Source organism: Myxine glutinosa, chromosome 6, assembly GCF_964187855.1.
Source record: "Myxine glutinosa chromosome 6, kmMyxGlut1.1, whole genome shotgun sequence".
NCBI lineage: Eukaryota > Metazoa > Chordata > Myxini > Myxiniformes > Myxinidae > Myxine > Myxine glutinosa.
The window spans coordinates 178,070,391-178,095,015 of NC_136266.1; the positions used below are offsets into that span (position 1 = coordinate 178,070,391).

Here is a 24,625-nt window from a genome sequence, read left to right on the forward strand (position 1 = left end):
AATTCTTTATTTCACTGTTAATATTACAGAACCTTTGTTTTTGATTCAGAACTTAATATATCTTTTAAATCAGAAAATGAAAAGAAATGGCATTGACAAAATTATTGACACCTTCGACTTAATATTTGGTAGCACAGACTTTGGACAAAATAACTGCAGTCAAGCGCTTCCTATAGCCATGAATGAGCTTCCTCCACCTCTCTACTGGCAGTTTGGCCCACTCTTCTTGTGCAAACTGATCCAGTACTCCCAGATTTGAATGGTGCCTTCTCCCAACTGCTGTTTTCAGATCTCCCCACAGGTATTCAATGGGATTTAGATCTGGACTCATTGCTGGCCACTTCAGAACAGTCCAGAGTTTTGTCTTGAACCGTTCCTGGGTACTTTTTGAAGTGTATTTGGGGTCATTCTCCTGCTGCAAGACCCATGACCTTCGATGGAGACCCAGCTTTCTGACACTGGGTTGAACATTGCACTCTAAAATGCCTTGGTAATCTCCTGATTTCATGATGCCATACACACATTCAAGGTACACAGTGCCAGAGGCAGCACAGCTACTCCAAAACATCACTGAACCTCCTCAATGTTTGACTGTAGGGAAGGTGTTCTTTTCTTTGAAGGCTTCATTTGGTTTTCTGTGAACATAGAGATGATGTGCTTTACTAAAAAGCTCTCATTTGGTCTCATCTATCCACAGGACAATCTCCCAGAAGGATTTTGGCTTGTTCAGGTGTGTTTTGGCAAACTCCAGTCAGGCTTTCTTATGTCTCTGTCTCAGTAGCAGTGGGGTCTGCCTGTCTCTTTCATTGAGTTGGAGATGGATAGTGCAAGTTGAAACTGTCGTACATTGTGTCTGAAGGTCAGCTTGAATTTGTTTGGCAGTTGATCGAGGTGCTTTCTCCACCATTCGAACAATCCTTCGCTGCCATCTTTGATCAAGTTTACTCTTGCGGCCACGTCCAGGGAGGTTGGCTACAGTGCCATGGGCCTTAAACTTCCTGATAACATTGCGTACGGTGGACACAGGAACCTCAAGGTCCCAGGAGATGGACTTGTAGCATTGAGATTGTCCATGCTTGGCGACAATCTTGTGTCTGACCTCCTCAGACAATTTTCTGGTTTTCTTTCTTTTCTCCATGCTCATTGCAGTACACACAGTGACACAAAACAGCAGAATGACCCCTTTTCTCTTTTCAAACTGGTTTAATGAGTGATTTTTTATATTGCAGGCATCTACTACTCACCACAGGTGAGTTCAATTCCAAAGTGAAGGAAAATCACCTGCTTGAAATCTAATTATTTCTAACAACTTGTAAAATGTGTCAATAATATTGCCGGGCCATTTTAGGATTTCTGTTGGAATAAGCTAAGATTTAGTAATGTTTTCAGCTTTTTTTGTTTTGTTCCACTGCAAACTAAAGAAATACAAATGTGGATACCAAAATATTTTTTAATTTCAACAATTTTCTGGAAGAAATGATGCATTATTTGAAAAAAGTGCAAGGGTGCCAATATTTTTGGCCACGACTGTATATATATATATATATTATATATATATATATATATATATATATATATATATATATATATATATATATATACATATATATATATATATATACATATATATATATATATACATATATATATACATATATATATATATATACATATATATATACATATATATATATATATATACACATATATATATATATATATATATATACATATATATATATATATATATATATATATATATATATATATATATATACATATATATATAACATATAGAAATATATAAAAATATTAATAACATAAAAAATATATATTAAAAAATATGTACAAACAAATATTTTACATTGAATGTGTGTGGCCCATTTTGCTATGCCCGACACCATCAATTTACCCACCATGTTATTTTAAAGGTAATATGTGAAATCGCCTCTAAATCTCATCGATTCAGTAGATATCTCAGCTTTAAAAAAAAAGTTATTCTGCCTGAAATCCCACGGTTCCCAATGCTATTCGACCTTATTCAACGGCATCCACAAACTTAACCAGTTATCGATTAAACAATATTTTGTTGATCTGAAGCACTGTTAAAAATTCTGCCAAAATTATTCCAAAATATTTTAACACTTGACTGGATTATATTAGTCATGAAACAGTTTATGGATTTACCTGGTCTCAAATTTTCAAAAAAAATGCTGCAGACTTTCCACCACGACAGCCAGGGATGGAAAGGTGCTAGATGTATTCTTAAATGGACGCAACACCTTCAACACCAGGTAACCTTCGAAGAAGAGGTGCCTTATAAACAAGGCTTGGTAACCCCACCCAATTGGTCCGTATCGTAAGCATCGCATCAACTTGTTTTTGCTGACAACCAAGGCCCTCAAATTCCATTGTTTGTTTAGTGTATGCATGACAAAAAAAAGTGGCGATTTGTTGAGGTGACATAAATCAAGCAAGGTCATCCTTAGAAATTAGGCACCAAGACATCACGGGCGACAATGTGATGCTTTTCCTATAAATATGGTCAGTTTGTGTCAAGAACTGGAACCTCCAACTGTCTTTCCTTATTCTCACTTTGGAAAATCAAGAATGAAGTCCATCTGAAGAAAAGGAGGCAAATCATCAATCCAACTGTGATTTGTTATACAATGAAGACCACATCCTGGAGATGGGGCAGTCAGTGGCAAAGAACACAAGCCAACCTGTGTGAATCACTTCCAATATGGTTACAAAGTGTCAAGAAATGGAGACTCCGACTATCTTTCCACATCTCTCACTTGGCAATTAAGAAGGAAATAAATAAAATGGGGATTAAAATATTATTGGAGAAATTTGAAAAGGTATAGACATCTCCTGAGTTCCTGCAGTTCATTCAATAAGGTAGCTGCAGCTGAAGGTCTTCCTTGCAATTAATGGATTGAAATCTAAAACCTGTATACAGGTCTTCGAGGCCAAAACATGCATACATGGTCTTCGAGGCCAAAACATGTATACATGGTCTTCGAGGCCAAAACATGTATGCATGGTCTTCGAGGCCAAAACCTGTATACATGGTCTTCGAGGCCAAAACATGCATGCATGGTCTTCGAGGCCAAAACATGCATACATGGTCTTCGAGGCCAAAACATGCATACATGGTCTTCGAGGCCAAAACATGTATACATGGTCTTCGAGGCCAAAACATGTATGCATGGTCTTCGAGGCCAAAACCTGTATACATGGTCTTCGAGGCCAAAACATGCATGCATGGTCTTCGAGGCCAAAACATGCATGCATGGTCTTCAAGGCCAAAACATGCATGCATGGTCTTCGAGGCCAAAACATGCATGCATGGTCTTCAAGGCCAAAACATGCATACATGGTCTTCGAGGCCAAATCATGTACACATGGTCTTCGAGGGCAAAACCTGTCTACATGGTCTTCGAGGGCAAAACATGCATGCATGGTCTTCAAGGCCAAAACATGTATACATGGTCTTCGAGGCCAAATCATGTACACATGGTCTTCGAGGGCAAAACCTGTCTACATGGTCTTCGAGGGCAAAACCTGTCTACATGGTCTTCGAGGGCAAAACCTGTATACATGGTCTTCGAGGAAAAACCTGTATACATGGTCTTCGAGGGAAAAACCTGTATACATGGTCTTCGAGGAAAAACCTGTATACATGGTCTTCGAGGAAAAACCTGTATACATGGTCTTCGAGGACAAAACCTGTATACATGGTCTTCGAGGGCAAAACCTGTATACATGGTCTTCGAGGAAAAACCTGTATACATGGTCTTCGAGGGCAAAACCTGCATACATGGTCTTCGAGGCCAAAACATGTATGCATGGTCTTCGAGGCCAAAACATGGTCTTCAAGGCTTTTTCCTTGCGCTTTACAAAACTGAAATTATTGGATTATGTTTTCTTGTACTTCCTGCTTTCTCCTTTTCAGAAATGTCCTCTCGTAGCTTCAAATTAAATATTTTAATAGCTCTCCTCCATTTTTTGACAAATTCAACTGAAAGCAAGGTCGCTCGCTCTAACTTGACGTCCTGGCGAGGTGAAGGGAAATCCAAGATGGCTGCACCCATGAAGATGAAGTGTCACGCAACTGTGGCTCTGATACCCTCCTCCCTCCTCTCCCCCCATCCTCCCTCCCACTGTGACACTCCAGGAAACATTCCCCACCCCTTATTAAGTGTCACGCATTTTGTGTACGGCCCTCAACTGCGCCTGCTGGTCACTAGGATGTCACCAACATGAATGCACTCACCAGGTTTAGTGGAACGCCAAAACTAAACCAACACAATGGAAGGAGCGCTCGCAGATTTTATAGCTTTCTGTGAAAATCGATTTAAGCCGGTGACTGCATAGCACAGGCTCAAGAGGGCCGCAACTTTCTCAGTCTTGTACAGATTTCCTGCCACCAAAAGGTTGGGTCCAAAAAAGAAAGAAATCGACAATTGTTCAGATGTCAGCAAAATCATGCGGGTTGGACAAGCAGAAGTAAAGCTGTAACCCAATTACAAAAACTTCCTCCTCAATCGTGGAATGATATATACAAATAAAAACCAATGATGTTATCTGGAAAAATGCTGGAAAAATGAAGAAAAAAAATCAATGAGCTGGAAAAATGAAACCTGAGCACAGACGTAACGAAGACCCTGGGGGTGATGGGCACATAACTTGCTTTTGCAGCACCGGTGGCGAGAGACTCTTCTTCTTGAAAAGTCGTTCGTTGTTTCGTGAAAGTGTTGGCAAGAGGGAAGCAAAGATTGTTGAAACTTGTGTGAGGTTGGGAATGGAGGGAATTTGATTTATGTTGAAATTCTCCATAATAAGGGGAGCAATGCAATCTTATGGTTCAAACACTGCATGATCTATTAATATTATGAAAATGAAAGAGTTCAAACGTTTTTGGATAATATGAGGCCTTGTTAACGAGGTTACGTTTGAGGGTGATGATGTCAACAGTGCCAAAAGCGGGTTATGCAGAAGAAAGAGACTTCTTTAAGAAACCTCACAGGATCTCTCATCTTTTCTCTCATCTCATGTATAGGCAGAAATTGAATGAGTGATTATTTGCATTTCTTTTTTCCAGTTGGTTGTTCTCTCCATATGCGGTTTTTAGGAGGTGGGCGGAAGTTCTCCCAGAACTCACAACCTCCACTTCCTTTTTCAGTGAAGGATCATTCTTCATGAACCAGTTTGTGAAACTTCGTTCTCATAGCTTTGTTCCAAGAGCTCTTTTTAGAATCCTCACTGAACCTCTGACTTTTAGAAGCCTCCACTTGTAGCTCGTTTGTCGTGATATTCCCTGGAATGCTTAAATACTCAGTCAGGATTTTATTGATCATCTCTGATGCTCCGACTATCACTGGTACAATTTCAGCTTTCTTCAATTTCCACGACCTCCTGACCTCATTTTTCAGATCCCGGTATTTCAGCATTTTCTTGATTTCTGAAGCATTTAGTCCAAAGTCATTGGGAACCGAAACCTCAATCAACAATGCCGTCTTTTCCTTTTTGTATTTGAGCACCAAGTCCAGAAGCAATGCTCGGCCTGCAATGTCCACACTTTATGGGATCATCTTATCGTGCGTGAGCAATAAATGTTCATTTTCAAGAATCGAATTTGGTTTGTGTTTCCATGATTGTTCTGGGATTGGAATGTTGAAGTGTTTACAGATGTGCTAGTGGATTACTCGACAGACGCCGTCATGTCTTTCTGTGTACAACTGTTCTGACATGAGTTTTTTACATCCCAAAAGGAGGTGACTGATGCTTTCTGTTTCTACCCCACAAAACCTGCATTTGAAATTTATTTTTCTCAAATGAAATAATAAATTCTTTTTTTTAATGAATTTTTTTCATTTTAAGATAAAAACCTGAATTTGCATTTTTCCATTGTGGAGGGTATGATTAACATGGAAACTAACTTCGATTTTGAAATGTCAATTGTCTTAATTTGAAATAATTAATTAGAATAAAAAATAGCTAATCATGATTCTAGTGTTAAAGACTCAAAGTATGCCATTGGGTAGAGGTGGATGGAAAAAAAACATTTTCTTTCATAATGTTTCATTGTACAGCATAAAGAAAATGGAAGACATTATTTAAAAGTAATGAGTTTGTGAAATCACAAAAGCACATTGTACCGGGGCCTCAAACATGGCAGCAGTGCTTCAGCCCTTCATAGAAGTCCTGGTTTCACAAGCACAGCTGAAGGCATTGCCTCAGACTGAGTTTGAGTGGGCCTCGGACCCTCCCAGGTCCACCGCAGAGCCTAAAGCAGATTGGTGTCCCTCAACCAACTAGGAAACCAGGAAATGTCGCTGAGATAGTGCAATGATGAGTATAAGCCATTAATAGAACCATATAGTTCATTTAATCTTTTCCCAGACTTCATTATTTCCCCAAATATTTTCAGATCTACTCATAACAGCCCCCCACATACCACCCCATGTGACACCCTTATCCCAATCATACTCTTCATGTCATCAAGTTGCGCATGGCCCAGAGTTTTGGCCTCGATCTCATCCGTCGGGACACGCAGCAGAGCGCCGTCCTGCTGCTCGGTCAGGCTCCCGACTCGCCGCCTCTCCCGCAGGCTTGGGTTGTGTGGCTCATTCCGATGTGACCGCGATTCATTCAATTGCTCAGAGCTGGACGGTGCAGGAACACAAAGTTAACCGTACATCATTTTTATCATGCACTGGGCCAGAAGCTTTGGAAGCTCAATTGGTAGCTACATTTGAATGTCGGTGTTGATGTGTCAAACAATCAGATCTTAGATATAAACACAAACCAGGTTAAGGTTAGGGTAGTTAGGGTCATTCGCACTTTCAAAAACATTCTCCCCCACCAGCCCCAACAATCTGTTACCCCTTGCATACACAACCCCCCCTCCTCCTTAGCCACAATAATCACTCACTTGTCATCTCATCCCCTCAAGTCACAACAATCTTCTTATTCTCTCCTTCCATTGAGAAGAATCGCTCTCCAACATCACCCCCAACCTCAACAATCTTTCACTCCTCTGACCCCACCCAACCACAATAATCTCTCCTCATACTCCACCAACAATCTCATTCATTCTTACGTACCACCAAGCACAATAATCACTCAATTGCCCCCTTACATCGACCCGCAACAATCTAATACTCCTTCCCATTCAGAAGAATCACCTTGCTGCACCACCACCACCACCACCACCACAATACGCTTTCCATCACCCCTTCTCCTCCAACCACATAAATCTCTCATTTCCCCACCCCCAGCCTGTCACAGTTTCCATGCCAACATGAGATCATTGAATGAATAATAGTTTACATTCTGTCACTGGTTTTGAATCGTAAGTAACTTGCATTGTATTTTATGGTAGGTTGTGCCTTTATCATGTAATATTACATTATTTGCTTGTGCAAGCCATTTTTGAACAAGTGAGCGAGAGGAATAATTTTAAAAAGTTTCCTGTGGTTTATCTCACATCAATATGCCCTTATGGGTCATGGAGTTATTGGGCTTTTTGAAGGGTTCCATTAGCCAGATGTCTGGAAATGATGGATCAAAAAAATAAACAAGAGTCAAAATGCAAAAAATGCATCACTTACCCGTCGTCATCGTCAGCAGGCTCCGCATCATCCATCGCCTCATCTTGCTCCTCATCCTGGATGTCATAATCACCGATACTGAAAAGAACTTCCTGTAACAACAACACACGAGGGCCAAAGTTGTTACACAAATGTATTTTTTTACCCTGAGAGTCTAAAACAAACCATAGTGATCGACCTTTCATCAACAACCACTTGGCCTTATCGACCTTGTTTTCTCTGTAGGTGTCCAGTATACCACTAGCCATCAAAACTCAATATCTAGAGACCTTCAGATGGTACTCACAGTTTTTGGCTCATTGATCGTGTGCAATTCCTCCTTCTCTTCAGAATCATCGACTGCCAAACGAGTTTCGGTATTCTCGCTGTGCTCAAATATGGTGGGCGTCGTCGCTGCACAGGTGAGCCTTTCCCTCGCCTCCGATCTGTTAGCCCTCCGTGGGCGTCGGTGGTGGCTTCGGTCGGTGTAGTGTGATAATGTCTGGTGGATGTGCAACGAAGAGTGGCGGTGGGCTGGAACAAGCGGTACAAGGACAAGGGTGAGCATCAATCCGAGCTAAGGACCGTGCAAAGGCATGCGTCCAGTCAGGTATTTGGCCTCACTCACAATCAAAATCTGCTTCATCATAAACACGATTCCGTCCTTCGGTACGAAGAGCTGCTGGGCTGAGCAGCACGTCCAGAGGACGCTCTCTGGAGAAGGTTTTCTCCATATCCTCGTCTTGCTCATCATGTCTTCGGTGGCTCAATGCCGGCTCAGGTTGTTCCTCATGTGTGGAACCGGTCGGAACCTAGTTGAGAGACATTGGGGATTAAATCATTAAACAGTAATAAATAAATAAAAACCTCAAACTTGATCAATTTACATCGTATAAAACTGTGCTCTTATTGGTACTCACTATCGACACTTTTGCTACCTCGGAGACATGCTGAATAGAGAAGGTGGATCAGACTCGGCAACGGTGGCTAGAGTGACATGTGCATGGAAGAAGTTTCGGGAACTGAGTGGCGTGCTGATGAGGAGGGGAGTGTCGTTGAAGCTGAAGGGAAAGGTGTATGCTGCATGTGTGAGAAGTGTTATGATTTATGGGAGCGAGACATGGGTAACGAACGTAGAGCAGCAACGAAGGCTGGAAAGGGTGGAAATGCGAATGGTTCGGTGGATGTGTGGAGTATCGTTGAGAGAGAGGAAGACAAATGATGAATTGCGAAAGATGATGGGAATAGAGCCTGTGATGGATGCTGTGAAGAGGAACAGGTTGAGATGGTTTGGTCATGTGTTGAGGAAGGATGAAAGTGACTGGTTGAGACGAGTGATGGAAATGAATGTATAAGGAAGTAGAGGACGGGGAAGACCGAGAAAGACTTGGCTAAAGACGGTGGAAGAAGAAATGCGGGCAAGGGGGTTAAACAAGGGGAGATGCAGAAAATAGGGCAAAATGGAGAAGATTGTCATGGGGCCCGCAAGGCTAACCCCTGCTCTAGCAGGGAAAATGGCCTTGAAATGCCTGTTGTTGTTTTGTTGTATCGAGTACAATTTGCAAAATGTTAATAATGGTTATTATTTATATTTTCCACAAAATAACCAAAAGGCCCATATTTACAGTTGAACAGGTAAATGTACCTTCATATTAGCAGAAAAGAGTAACAACAGTCCAATGTCCCCTGTGTGCCCTCCATGGGCACCAGGAGGAAGTTTGTGCACATCGTGGGGGTGGAAACACCACGCACACCAGGTTCACACTACATTACGTTACATCAGCTTTAAGAAAATAGAAAAACCTCAAGAGCAAAATATTTCACGACACATACATGTTACCTGTACACACAGCGCATACATACATGGACACCAAGCTTTCACGTTTCTGTGTGTATTAAATTAGAACACACATTGTCAGGAGAAACTGGCAAGTTATTCACACTTGTAGGGAAAATAAGCCAGCTTTTTATAGATGAATGATATACAATACCGCACTCTTGTACCAAGCAATGCTTTCTAACCTGTGTGGTGGCATGTGTTGGTGGTAGTGCTGGGGAGAGGATAGGAGAGACATGTCAAAAGAAGCAGATGAGTAGGAAGAAGAGGGTAGAGGGTGGAAATGAGAATGTGGAAGGGAATAGTGACAGGAGAAGGGTAAGAAGAAACGTAACAGACAAGACAACCGTCCTTCACAAAGTTGTTTTTTTTTTTTAGTGCATCCACACCTGGAAGCCTGGTGTTTGCTTAGCGGTTAGGGTGCCGGCTTGGGATCCAAGGATCCTGGGTTATAATCCCGGTCGATTGCTGAATTAACGCCAGGGGGGTTGACTCAGCCTGTAATCCTTCCGAGGTCGGCAAATTGAGCACCAGTTCACTGGTAAGTCCCTATGTGTCGCAAAAGGCGACTATCAGGGTTGGCGGCAGGAAGGGCATCTGGCCATAAAGCATTGCTTCAAACAGGGGACCACGGTGCCCGAAAAAGGCCAACCCCTGCTCTGCGGGGAAAAATTGTCTCTAAAATGGTGGTTTATCCACACCTGAAGGCCATAGTGAGGTACCTTAGTAACAAAAATGCCAAGGATTGTTACACGGTGGACAAAAGCACCATTTTTTTTTACCAAAGCTTTGCCCATGTGTTACAATCAAAAAGAGGGTAAGCTGCAAAAAATCGGATGACAGGAAGTGTACTTTATGACGTCATAATGACGTCACAATCTACTACCGAGCTCGTAGAGCTCAGTTATACCTCCACAATTTGAAGAGAAGATGCAAGAAAGGGGCCACTCCCAAAAAACAGTCTCCAGAGCGAGAGCCTCCACTTCCTGTCTACATTGGATTGAATATTCACACACTGACGAGGAACAGAACACTTGTTTACCAACTGGCTAAACTGGGGTTGAGCATCTCCTACAGCCGGGTCCTGCAGCTGGAGAATAAATTGGCATCTGCAATGTGTGACCAGTTCACTGCTGATCAAATTGTGTGCCCATCTATTCTCAGGAATGGACTCTTCACTGTCGGTGCCCTGGATAACATTGACCGTAATCCCTCGTCCACTACGGCCGAAGGATCTTTTCATGGAAGTGGTCTACCCTGCACAGAACTTTGCAGTTGCAACTGTCAGAAATGATTTGCTTGCAGCTACAGCCCATCAATGACACCAAGCTATCAATCTTATTCCACATCTGTGCATTTCAACTTTCAACAATGAATTACTTGCCTTGGGTATAATTAGGGGGTTGAATATCAATCCTCATGGCAGAATCAATGAGGCTGGTAATACTTCGTAATATTCCCTCACAAAGGCATGAGTAACAATTACAACTAGAATGTCACTCAGTAGAGCGCATACTCCCGCCGTGGGTCAAGTTGGAATAGTACGATTTCGCAAAAGTTTGAGGGAGCAGTTCAGTGACAACACAACACAAGACAACACAAGACAGACACTGCACAGATATATATTTAGAATATATAGAAGATAATGTTGAAAAAAAACAAGGCAATTTCACTTACATTTTCGGATTCAGCGTTCAATTCTATATAAGTGAGTGTATTTTGAGGCGTGTGTGACTTAAATAAAATTATTGTAAGCCAGGAAAACGTTCGTTTCATTCATTAGGGATACAACATGTAAAACTGGCCCAAACGTCAAAACAAAACTCGCTCATTTTACGTCGTACAAGCTAATGCGACCACTCATTCTTCTGGGAAGAATCCCGTGCACATGCTTGTCACACTTATAACTCACCTAAGTCTTTATAAGTTCATCAAATACTGACACCGCGATTGACATTCGCTGAGGTAAAACTAAATGTTGATATTTCTTCTGAGGTAAAAAAAAAAACCCCCAAAAAACCAGTTTTAAAGCATTATACGTATCAAACGACACATTTTATGAAGCGGGGAAACCGAATACACACTTTGGTGGTTTTAAAATGACAGAATATGTCTTTATTAGGAGAAAAAAAAAAGGAGAACCTTGAAGATGACGCTGCTAACAAAATACACCGCTCTAACGCATAACCACGAGTTTAAACTACATTTATAACAAATATGAAAACTATTTTCATATCACAGTTAAATATAGAATATATAGAAGATATAGAAGATATAGAAGATAATGTAAAAAAAAAAAAAAATGAGCCCTGTCGTACAATGGTAAACAATCCTTCAAAAAATTCCTGGATCGGGAATAATATCCTGAGCTTCACCAAAAACTAATCAATTCTTCCTTATCCCAAGGGCAATCATCCCACCAACTTTCATCCAAATCCGTTCAGAACTTTTCCAGATATCTTGTTCACAAACACACACACACACACACACACACACACACACACACACACACACACACACACACACACACACGGACACGAGTGAATGCATTACTCCCTTGCGGGAGTAACAATGATATGACATAAAACAGATATGTGTGTGTGGGGATGGGGGGGGGGGGGGGCTGTCACTGTGTTTTTGTGAGGTAATAATGATATAAGACATCGTTATTTATTTTTTACATGTCAATCGAATCATTGATCACAACAGGGGAGAGGAGCGCGACTATGATGTATATACATATTTAATTCAAAATGTTGAATTTTGAACCATCTATCATTTTATTCAACTTGCAGATGACATAATGATGACGTCATGAAAACGTAATAGCTCAGTCTAAATAAAAGAGTGCGGCTGTGTTAAATTATGTGACTCAACAAGCATAGCCTTATGAACTAAAGACTCTCGATTTGTCAGTGTTGACTAACCAATGCAATTTGTGTGTAATATGAGCTTATTTTTAGTTGATGATGTCATAATGACGTCATAAATCTTTTAAAGATTGTCTAAGAACAATATTGGCAACTGCATTGAATTCCTTCACCTCAGAAACATATACTTTAAGGTCAAAACACGCTCCACGGCTTACTTCTAGCTACTTAAACGATTTTTTTTAAATATACAATTGTGTAATAAATAGCTGATGACGTCATAATGACGTCATATATTGCCCTTCCCATTATCCAATTTTTTTCAGCTTACTTTTTTTCTAAAAGGTATACCATGGAAATGCTTTTGTGAAAAAATGGTACTTTTGTCCACCGTGTAACGATATTTTCACTGAGGTACCCCACTAGCAGAGGTATTATGTTTTCGGGTTGTCCGACTGACTGGCTTGTCTGTGCGGCCATCATCGGTTTTTGGTTACCACTTGTGTTATAACTTGTGAACTGCTTCAAGGGATTTCAACCGAACTTAGCACAGGTACCTACTGTAATGCAAGCAAGGAGGATTTTGGGTTCAATAAGTCAGTCTACTCATCTCTCAAGTGACCTTTCATTTTTCATGTGACCCTTAATAGGGACTAAGCGTAACAGTGGGTTGATATCAAACGAGAATGGTGGCATATCCATTGACACATTCCTATTGAATTATATTTCCTCATTTGTATTTTTTTTGACTGACACACACACACACACACACACACACACACACACACACACACACACACACACACACACACACACACACACACACACACACACACACACACACACACACACACACACACACACACACACACACACACACACACACACACACATCCAATGGAAGGAGTAATGGATGAGTGGCTGGCAGAAGTTAACACCTTACTCATTCCAGAGTCTGAAGAAACCCAACTACCTCCCAATTACCTTACAAATATAGACCAGTAGCATATCTACCAATAACATAGAAACGTCTGACGGGAATCATCACAGAAATGATGTACCACCACCGAACACAAGAAGGCAACCCCAGAGGGAGAACAAACGGGATATAAGAAGAGATGCAACAGAGCAATAGACCACCGACTACTAAACAAGGCCACACTCAAAAACTGCACAACGAGAAGAACCAAATTATCCACAACCTGCATAGACTACAAAAAAGCTATTGATAGTGTCCCACATTCATGGATGATAAAGTGCATGCAAATGTACAAGATAAATCCCCAAATAATCAAGCTGATTGAAAAAGTCATGGATCTATGGAATACCACACTAATCCTGCAGCACTCAGAAGGAAAGATTGAAATACAAAGAGTAAAGATACGACGCGTGGGATCTTCCAAGGAGACAGCCTTTCTCCTCTCCTGTTTTTCCAGGCCCTGGGCCCACTAGTAACCTCATTAATGAGCAAGGACACGGATACACCCGAACATCCAATAAAAAACGTTTAAAGGGATATAAAAAGGTGACGCATCTACTGTGAATGGATGATTAAAACTCTTTGCACCGAACGACGGAAAATTGGCAGAACAACTGAAATTAGTGAAACGGTTCTCCGGCGACATCCTAGATAAGTGTGCCAAGTGCACATTCGTGCAAGGTAGACCAACAAAAATGGACAACATCAAAAAAAATCGACCTAGATACAACAATACAAGAGCTAGACAACGAAGCATCTTACAAATACATTGGAGTCGAAGAGGACCACCAAATATGTCACAAACAAATGCGCAAAACAGTTACCAAAGAATACCCACATCGAACGAGGCCGATCCAGAAAACATATCTCACCCCAATCAAAGCCATAAACCAACTAGCAGTACCAGTGTTCCAGTACAGCTGAGGAATAGTAAACTGACAACAAGTGAATATCAAAAAACTCGATATCAAAACAAGAAAACTCCTCAGTATCCACAAAATGTTCTACAAAAATCAGTGCATCTCAAGAATGTACCTACCGAGGGAAGAAGGAGGTGGTAGCCTGATGGAACTCAATCAAGTGCACAGAGTGACGACTGTAGGATTAGCAGAATACGTGAAAAGCTCAACAGACTACTGAATACAATATGTGTACAAGCCTGAACACAACAAACCAGAAAAGGTATCTCTCACTCACCTTGCATAAAACTTTCATAAACAGGTGTGATCAGAAGATGTCACACACCAAACTGAAACAGCAATGAATACGTCCCCAACAATTGCAAAAAAAAAGACAAAATAAAAATCCAAGATGAAATACCAGCAGATATATAGTGACAACTGGGAGAAAGACAAAAGAGCAGGGAAAAAAAAAAAAGAGTTGGACAGATTGGGGATAGAAAAATAAGGATCACTGGAATGGCGAAGAGGAGGTGAACTCAACTGGGACGAAGAAATAATCATTATTAATGTCCAAGACCAAGGACACTACACCAATGGCTTTAATAATAAGGCAGGACTGAGTCAATCGGACAAGTGTAGGTTTTGCAAGGTAGAAACAGAAAGCATGAGTCACCTCCTATCGGGATGTAAAAAACTCATGTCAGAGCAGCTGTACACCCAAAGGCACAACAAGGTATGTAGAGTAATCCATTGGCACATCTGCAGAAATTTTAATATCCAAATTCCACAAAACTCATGAAAACATGAACCAAAAGCGATCATTGAAAACAAGGCCATAATGCTGATGTATGACCTGATGATCCCATCCAGCTTGAAGATAGACAACAGAGCAATGCGTCCAGACATAGTACTCAGGAACAAAAAGGAAAAGACAGCATTGCTAATTGAGATATCAGTACCTAGTGATTTTGGCCTAAATAATGCAGAAATCAAGAAAATGACCAAATACCGAGACATCAAGAATGAAGTGAAATGATCCTGGAAGCTGAAAAGCACCCAAGAGTTCTGGAGAAAAGACAGGGGCCGGTGTAAGCAACTGTGTCTGCTCTGGGAGCTGTGGGGGAAAGGTGGGGCATGAATGGGTGACTGTATTTGACACAGGCCAACCAAGGAACTGGGCGCAGCAAAAGAGGGGCCAAAAACAATAAGGCTAAGCGAGTCAGCAAGACCCAGGACTATGGGCTTCTCATAGGTGACTGTGGGCAGAAGCAGCCAAAAACTCAGCATGGGTGGTGGAGAGCAGAAGGGTGATATTTAAATGTTAAATTTAAACAAGTTGTTGTTTATTGGGAATGGAAAATTGGTAGTCGGAATTAGTAGTTGGGGTGTAAATGTATAGTTTATGGGCTGGGAGTTTGGTTGGAGGTAGATGGAATGTGGTAATTGAAGGCACCGAGTCTTGTGGCCTCCTGAGCAGCTTCAAGCCATCAGAGATAGAATAGGTAGGGCTAGAATAGAGTCAATTGGCATTTGAGAGAATGTTTCGTTTATTCAAATTCTTATATAACGAGTAATATTACAGGTGGTCGCCCTTCTTGCCAGCGAGCCAGGTAGAGCCATTTCCTCCCAGAGGGGATAGGAGGGGTATATTTAGAGGCAACTTTCCTCCCTGTTGCTAAGAATACCCGTTGCCATCTGCAGCCAGCCATCATTCCCAGAGGCTGCAGCCAGTCATGAACATCATTACTACTGATACTACAGCCAAACCACCTCAATCAACTATTTGATGGGCCATTACTTTTTATATTTTCTACCCCAATGACGACTGTTTGCTGCTCTGTCATGTACTTATATTGCCCCCCACCCCATGGAAACTTTGCTGGAATATATTAATAAAATATTGTTGCCCCTCCGTTATGAACTCTGGACTTCTTTACAATGTGTTGCTGTGCTGTGAACTTTATATGTGAATGCTCATCCTCCAAGCCAGTGTTCATCACTTGCAAAATTGAAGATTCTATTGGTTGGTCTGGTCTATTATTCTGTTTGTTTGTATGCCAATCGCCTACAGGTCACATTTTTACTGCGACCTAACCTAACCACCAAAAACCACCTGTGTTGGTGGTCACCCAAAACCTAACCAAACAAGCTCAAAACCTGTTGTTTTTGAGACCAATAGGTCAAAAGGTCAGAGGTCAAGGTCACAAATCGTCAATTTTCATCTGATTGGCTTGACATCAATATATACACAAGTCAGAAAATAATTTTTTTAATGAAAAAACATGTAGGGATGGAATCCCCCAAAGCAACCAAGAAAGGTAGGGAAGCAATGACAAGATAGGGGTGACACCACAACACAACAACATAATCCTTTTACGGATTGTCATCACATCTTTTGACATTTTGTATAGGTGGCAATAGTAACATTGTATCAAGATGTCTGTATTAGAGGTAGTTGTAAATTTGTAGTGTGGGTTGGTGTGATTGTGTATTTTATTCGTTGGGGGATTGAGACATATAAATATCAAAAGATGTCGTGATGGCAATCCGTAAAATCCGGGTTTTTTTGTGGATTCCATCCCGACATGTTTTTTCATTAAACAAAAACAAATTCTGACTTGCTCAACCATGTTTCTTCACAATCTGGATGCCAATGACATCAGCATGCAGTGAATTATTTCGAGAGGCACTTCTATGGGGAACCCCCAGACCCTCACCCCTTTCAACGATACAGTCACGTGAAAATGTAAGTGCACCCCATGTAAAGTTTTGACTTTTTCAACATATTTCAACATACAGCTATTTGATCTTCATTTCAACAATATTGATAGATAAAGGTGATATAATATAACAAATATCATGAAACATTTACATTTTGTTGTCTATTGTATAATTTAAATAAAAATAAATGCAAATTTCGCATGTGGAAAAAGTAAGTACACCCTTGGCTCTCATAGGTGGTATTGCCCCCTTTGGCAGAAACAACCAAGTACGCGTTTCTTATAACTGTCCACCAGTCTCTGACATCGACTGGGAGAAATTTTTCCCACTCCTCCATGCAGAATTCTTTCAGCTGTGCGATGTTTGAGGGGTTTCTTGCATGCACAGCTCATTTCAAATCCCCCCACAACATCTCGATGGGATTTAAATCCGGGCTTTGACTTGGCCATTCCAGAACCCTCCATTTCTTTCTTTTCAGCCATTCCTTGGTGGATTTACTGGTATGTTTAGGGTCATTGTCATGTTGCAAGGTCTACCTTCGGTTGGGCTTCAACTTTCCGACAGATGGCCTCACATTATCCTCAAGCACCCTCTGGTACAATGAAGAATTCATAGTGGATTCTATGATGGTGAGCTGCCCAGGCCCTGATGCAGCAAAGCTGCCCCAAACCATAATATTTCCACCACCATGCTTTACAGTTGGTATCAGGTTCTTGTGGTCAAATGCTGCCTTTGGTTTTTGCCAAACATGTCTTCTGGTACTGTGGCCAAATAGCTCTACCTTTGACTCATCTGTCCAGAGCACATTGTTCCAGAAGTGCTGGTCTTTGCCAAGGTGTTCATTGGCAAACATTAGTCTTGCCCTGATGTTCTTTCTGGACAGCAAAGGTTTCCTCCTGGCACACCTCCCATGTAGATCAAATTTGTGCAGCCTCTTTCTAATGGTAGACTCGTGCACTTTGACATCAACAGTGGCAAGAGGTACCTGTAGGTCCCGTGATGACATTCTGGGGTTCTTAGAGACTTCTTTCAGCATCTTGCGGTCTGCTCTCGGGCTGAACTTGCTGGGGCGGCCTGGCCTGAACAAGTTGGCAGTTGTTTGGAATCTTCTCCACTTGTAGATGATCTTCCGGACAGTCGAATGATTGATTTCAAATTGTTTGGGGATCTTTATAAATCCCTTCCCAGACTCGTAGGCATCTATAACCTTCTTTCTGAAGGCCTCGGAGAGCTCTTTTGATCTAGGCATGGTGACGCCGCACACTTCAACAACAAAGAGCAAACCAAACTAAATGTCTGAGGTTTAAATAAGACAGGTTCCTCCAAGATCCTCTCTAACGATGTTCTAATCATTTGTACCTGAGCTGGTGCACCTGATTCTAATTTTAGGTATTTGAAGTAGTGATAAATGTAGGGGTGTACTTACTTTTTCCACATGCAAAATTTGCATTTATGTTTATTTAAATTATACAATAGACTACAAAATGTAAATGTTTCATGATATTTGTTATATTATATCACCTTTACCTGTCAATATTGTTGAAATGAAGATCAAATAGCTGTATGTTGAAATATGTTGAAAAAGTCAAAACTTTACATGGGGTGTACTTACTTTTTCACGTGACTGTATATGCTCATGCAAGTCCTTTCCCCGTTTCCCTTAATATCCTGTCCATTCTGTCTTCACTCAGACACTGTGATACCCTGTTGTCCTTCACTTTTGGAGTCATCTATTTATTTTGCACACCAACAAGGCAGCATTTTTCTTTAGCCTTTCTCCTTTCTCTGCTCCTTCCCTTCTATTCTATCCCCATACTCCCACATTTCCAAGCTGGCCTCCAAAGCCAGTTGCCGACTGGGCATTCTCCGTCATGCGAAGTCCTTCCTTGGCACACCTGAGCTCCTTACCACATACAAGGCTTTCATCCGCAGCTCAATGGAATACTGCTCTCCACTCTGGGCCGGTGCTCCTGCCTCACACCTATCTCGGCTTCACGCTGTTGTAAGGAAAGCTTTCAGAATCATTGGAATCTCCCGTGATGAAGCTGACTCTGAGGGCCTTTCACTCGCTCACTGCAGGCAGGTTGTTGGTCTTTCTGTCTTCCACCGACTCCTCTCTGGCCTAGCCCCCCCCCCCCCCCCCCCCAGCCCTGTCTGTGCTCTGTCCCCCAAATATTCCTACAGGTCGCACAAGATCTGCCTGCAACCCTCTTCTGGTGAAACTGCCAAAATCAAGACTCTCTGCTCACCTTCACTCTTTCATTCCTCTTTTCTCCCGCATCTGGAACAAACTCCCTCACTCTCTTCAACCCCACTCATCCCTCCAGGTCTTTAAAACAGCTGTTCACCACCATCTCATATCTTCCCCCATCCAAAACTTTGATCTTTTCTGCTCACGTTAATTCACCCCCGATCCACTTTTCTGAAATACCGACTTCTTTCCTGGAAGTCATAGCAGTGTCCATGTGTAATTTTCTTTCTTTTTTTCCTCTCCCACCCCCCCCCCCCCCCTTCCCATGCCTATTCCCTGTGGAGTACTGTTCTTTGTCAGAGGAATGCAGGTTTCAAATGACAGCCTCTTGCAAAATGGCCCTTTTTACCTCCACCACCAAAGGCCTGGTGTTGGCTTAGCAGTTAGGGTGCTGGCATGGGATCCTAGCATCCTGGGTTCAAATCCCGGTCAATCGCTGAATTAACACCAGGGGGGTTGACTCAGCCTGTCGTCCTTCCGAGGTCGGCAAATTGAGTACCAGTTCAGTGGTAATTCCCTGTGTGTGACGCAAGAGGTGACCAACAGGGTTGGCGGCAGGAAGGGCATCCGGCCATAAAACATTGCTTCAAAAAGAGGACCACGATACCCGAAAAAGGCCAACCCCTGCTCTGTGGGGAAAAATGGCCTCTAAAGGTGGTTCTTCTTCTTCTTCTTCTTCTTCTTCACCAAAGGTGGCTGGAGGTTATGTTTTCACCCCTGCCAGTTTGTCTATCTGCTTGTTTGTTTGCCTGTGAACAGGATATCTGAAAAAGTTGGAGACGGATTTGGACAAAACTTGGTGGACAAGTTTGGTGACGAGGAAGAATTGATTCGACTTTTGTGAAAATCCAGATCTGAGAATGTTTTTAAGTGATTCTTCACCATTGATAGGGCTGAAAGCCCTATCAACATAGCCCTATCAACATTGATAGGGCTAAAAACCTATTCGTCAGGGAGCAACAGGTTTTTAGTGGACACCTCATGTTATATTTGGTTGCCAAATGTTTTTCCAAACTTCAGACCTTCGTGAACAATATTCCAGAGGGCAACCTTCCGAGATTAGTGTACCTCACTGTGAAAATTGTGTTTACATTTATAGCAGAAGTTTCCGAGAGTCGATTCAGCAATATATATGCAATTTCCAGTGTGCGAAATTAACGCCAGCCTGAGGCTGGTAACTTTTGTCCCGGGCTGGTATCTTTATTGAGTTGCCAGCCCGGTGGTCTGGATAGATTTTGCCCTACACTTTCGTTTAAAATCGACTTTTTCTGTTGAAAATGCATGTTTCCCTCAAATTAATACTTTTTTCTGCGTTTGCAAATTGTGCCAATTTTCCCCGAACATGTCAACTTCACCCGGAGCGGAGCAGGGGCCAGCTTGTTGCCAGAGCTGGTGCGGGATCAGGTCACGGAGATAGATGCTGCTGCTGTTGCAGGTGGTGAACCTGAGGGAGCTGGTCTGCCGGAGCCAATATCAGCAGCTGACAAACAGTCGGATTATGAGTCCGACCTTGACACTGACTGCGAAGACGTGGTTCTGGATGACATTGAGGACTTACAGGCTGCCGTGGAAGATATGTAAAACTAACAAGAAATGTGATAGATCATAGACCGACTACTAGACCTCAAGTTTTTCTCAACTTTGTATTACTTTAACTCACCATCAAGTTATCAACTGTCACTGTCCTGCACATGTTGAGCGATCTATGCACAAACCTTTTATAAAATTTCCTCACTTTTCTGACAATAAAACGTATTTGGTGTCATGAAAATATTATTCACTAGTGTTTTTTTATTTAATTATTCGAGAAGACCTATAGTTGCTATTAGGTTTTTAGGGAGTTTATTCCTGAACACTCCTAACATGCACCAATTTGAGTCCTTATTTTCATCAGTTCTTCGGGCTGGTAACTTTTTCTTCGGGCTGGTAACTTTTTCTTCGGGCTGGTAACTCTCAAAAGTTACCAGCCCAAATGGCTGGTAACTATATGCCCCAATTTCACACACTGGCAATTTCCCCAGACACTCAACAAAAATAATGCTACCAATCAAAATTTGGTATCAAAATGACCAGAATGATGAGGCGTATTCCATAAAAGAAACAAAAGGTAAATATACGATGTTTTATTCGAATTAGAAACACAATAATGAAGAAATTTCGAGAAAGTCTCTGAGTTTATTCATTAGCATCATATTAAAATGACATTATCTGCCTCAATACTTCATATAATTGTTCCATGCATCAAAATAATCCCCATTCAACCCTCGATCACACCACATGCACAGGTTTCCGACCAGATCCAATATTTACACAAATTTTTAATAAGAATTCAACCGTACCCCCTTATTTTGGGCGCGATGCCGGAATGTTGAGTGTTCGCTCACATTTGCCCTTCTTTTCTTCACATTTGCAAACCACACAACATGGCACCTGATATTTCTGGCAAGAGCAGTTGTGAGTGCAATTACTTGTCACACATTTACAGCTTGTGACAGATTGTTTGAGCTCTGGAAAAGGTGGCAATATCATAGGTACTGGCAGCAAATATGCTCCCATCTTCCAACTTGGTGTTGGCTTAGCGGTTAGGGTGCTGGCTTGGGATCCTGGGTTTGAATCCCGGTCGATCGCTGAATTAACGCCAGGGGGTTGACTCTAGCCTGTCATCCTTCCGAGGTCGGCAATTGAGTTCCAGTTCACTGGTAATTCCCTGTGTGCTGCAAGAGGCGATTAACAGGGTTGGTGGCAGGAAGGGCATCCGGCCATAAAACATTGCCTCAAAAAAGGGGACCACGGTGCCCAAAAAAGGCCAACCCCTGCTCTGCGGGGAAAAATGGCCTCTAAAGGTGGTTCTAAAGGTGGTTCTTCCAACTGAATGACGTGGCTGCAGTCAAGATTGGAACGGTGACGTGCTGTTTTTTGAATCTGCGTAGCAAAGAGACATCTCAATAGATGCTGCTTGAATGCATCCTCTGTAGTGGGCAAACATCTAACGTCCTTCGAGCTCCACCAATGATGAACAGATGGGCATGGATTGCTGCTAATGAAGAGAACATTTTTCTACCATATAATGCCATCAACAGGTTCTTTGCTGCTCTTATGATTTCATCTGTACCTCCAAGTTGTCGCTTTCTCCATATCTCGCAAGAACCTCAAGATCTATCTGGTGACGAAAATTCAGAACCTTTGTCTGGCCAATGCCACAGATGAAGTTTGTGTCATCTTTTCCAGTGAAGGCATAAAGGGAAGGTTGGAGGATGGAGGTTGCAGTCACTCAGGGCCAGAAGCTTTGCCAGGTCAAGAGGCTTTTTTTTAAAATCCACAACTCAACATCATTTAGCAGTGTAGTCGAATAGTACACCAGTATTACCACAATGTCAGTGTCATTGCCAGAGACCACAACACCTTCAGCGCCTAATTGCTGTGCACTGAATATGGCATGTAGCACGATCCGTGTATCACATTCTTCCTGGTTTGATGTTAGACTGGGAACATTTACGATGCCAGCTGATGCGACACATATGCTTTTCTTCACGTCCACAAATCCACCTTAGAGGTACAAATCCGTCGTGATGATTTTCTGGCTTTATGCCTTCTCCAAAGTTTAAGCACAGGAAATCTTGGAGCTTTTCGTTTTTGAACGTTATGAACTCCATGAAGGGCGGCGTCTTAATTGTCCCACTGATCTCATACTCTTTTTGAGGTTTGTGGGCACTCCATAGTTGCCACTCTAATTATTTTGTAGATTCCACATGGTCATACCTATCCCCAGGGTAATGGACACTGATGCAGTTGGCTGGCAGTGTACACCTGGGCTTGCACAGCTTGGTACTGATTGGCTTGGAACTGATTGAATGTTTCGCCTTCAAGAAACTGATGTTGTTCGATGAAGCACATTTCATCCACAATTAGGACGTACTCTTGTCAGATTCTGGCAAAGGATCCATTACTTCTAGATGAGATTCGTTCAGCAAGGCTGCAAGACATGTCGATTTATTTCTGTGAAGCATCCGTCCATCTGACTCAAATATTGATGGCGGAACGTTCGAGCATTCATATTCACCTATTGACTTCTCAATGTTTGCATCTACTCCTACAGCTTTGAGTTGAAGAACGTGCTTTAGAATGGTCACCTCATTGATCAACTGCCCCTTCTGCTTTGGGTTTGAATGCATTTCTTCAAATGTGTGAAGTTTTACTTTTTTCATTTTCTTTAAGTTTTGCTTCAAGCATGTGTCTACCTCGTTCTTCCCGATTTGCTGAACGTTTGTTAACCCCCCTTTACACAGGGGTGGCGATCGTTGAGAGATCGTTGAGCGATGAAAAAATCTCAATGAGCGCCCAGCGATCGCCAAGATCTCTCAATGATCTTCCAGTGATCTCCACGGTCTCCTCAAAGTTTTGACTCGGTCCAAAACAATCTCTCAATGATCGCCAAGGGAAACGATCTCTCAACGAACGCTCAAGGAGCGCTCAACAATATCATCGATCTCCCAATGATCTCTCAGCAATCTTTCAATGAACGCCAAATATTTCCACCCCGAAGGTAGAGATGGCTGAGTGATCAGTGAGGGATCGCTGAGCGTTCGATGAAAGACCAATATAGTTCATTGAAAGACCAGGGCGGAGATTGCTGAGAGATCATTGGGCGATCAATTTCCGCTTGAGAGATTGTTGAGCGTTCGTTGAGAGATTGGGGAGAGATTGCCGCGGTGATGAGAAGTGCGGCATTGGAGGCTATGAATACGGGTGCTAAACCCCCTATTTTTCATTCTCTCTGTAGACTTGCTGAAGAACACAAGAACAAGAACAAGAACTGAACAAGAACTTGGACGGTCGCCCAAGGAACTCTCAATGATCCCTCAGTTATCTCTCCTGGTCTCTCAGTGATCTCTCTTGGTCGCACCTGATCTCTCAGCGATCTCCGTATATCTCTCAGTGATCTCTCTTGGTCACACAACGAGCACTCAGCAAACTCTCAATGGTCGCTGCAGGAGGCTTAGTCTCCATTGATATCTCAAGGATGTTTCAATGGGCGCTCAATGATCGCCAAGGTCGCTCAAAGATCTCTATAGATCGCCATGAAAGTTGCCGAAAATGGAATTTTTGATCGCACAACGAGCGCACAAGGATCCCCCAAACATTTACACAGAAACGGCTTTTTCGAGGCTTCGGAGATCGTTGAGAGATCGGGCCAATTTTTGATCGCTCAATGGTCACCCAACGATCTCCGTGCTGTGTAAAGGGGGCCTTAGGTCGTTCTTAATGACTTCAGTTGCTGCCTATCCTGTTGTTATATCAAGCATGTTGCTAGAGTTTACTTGAAAAGGGTTAACTATGTTCTGTGTGATGCGCTCAATTATGTCGTCAACACCTTTGGGTTTTCCTTCCTCGTGGTTTCCTTCCTCGTGGATGTGCACTATTGCTCATTGGAATGTTCATCATTTCTTTGAAATAGGATAAAACTTCA

The 24,625-nt window shown here is 42.1% G+C and overlaps 1 protein-coding gene across 5 annotated transcripts in view; it reads right to left on the reverse strand.

The window, feature by feature from the left end:
* LOC137428985 (anion exchange protein 2) overlaps positions 1 to 24,625 on the reverse strand; it is a 155,961-nt gene that overhangs the window by 44,771 nt on the left and 86,565 nt on the right. For all 5 annotated transcript variants that reach the window (XM_068118930.2, XM_068118933.2, XM_068118932.2 and 2 more), the window contains 4 exons: positions 8,227 to 8,410; positions 7,906 to 8,132; positions 7,620 to 7,711; positions 6,496 to 6,671 (listed from right to left, as the gene is read on the reverse strand). In XM_068118930.2, coding sequence (XP_067975031.2) covers positions 6,496 to 6,671; positions 7,620 to 7,711; positions 7,906 to 8,132; positions 8,227 to 8,410 — 679 coding nt within the window. The remainder of the gene's footprint in view (positions 1 to 6,495; positions 6,672 to 7,619; positions 7,712 to 7,905; positions 8,133 to 8,226; positions 8,411 to 24,625) is intronic.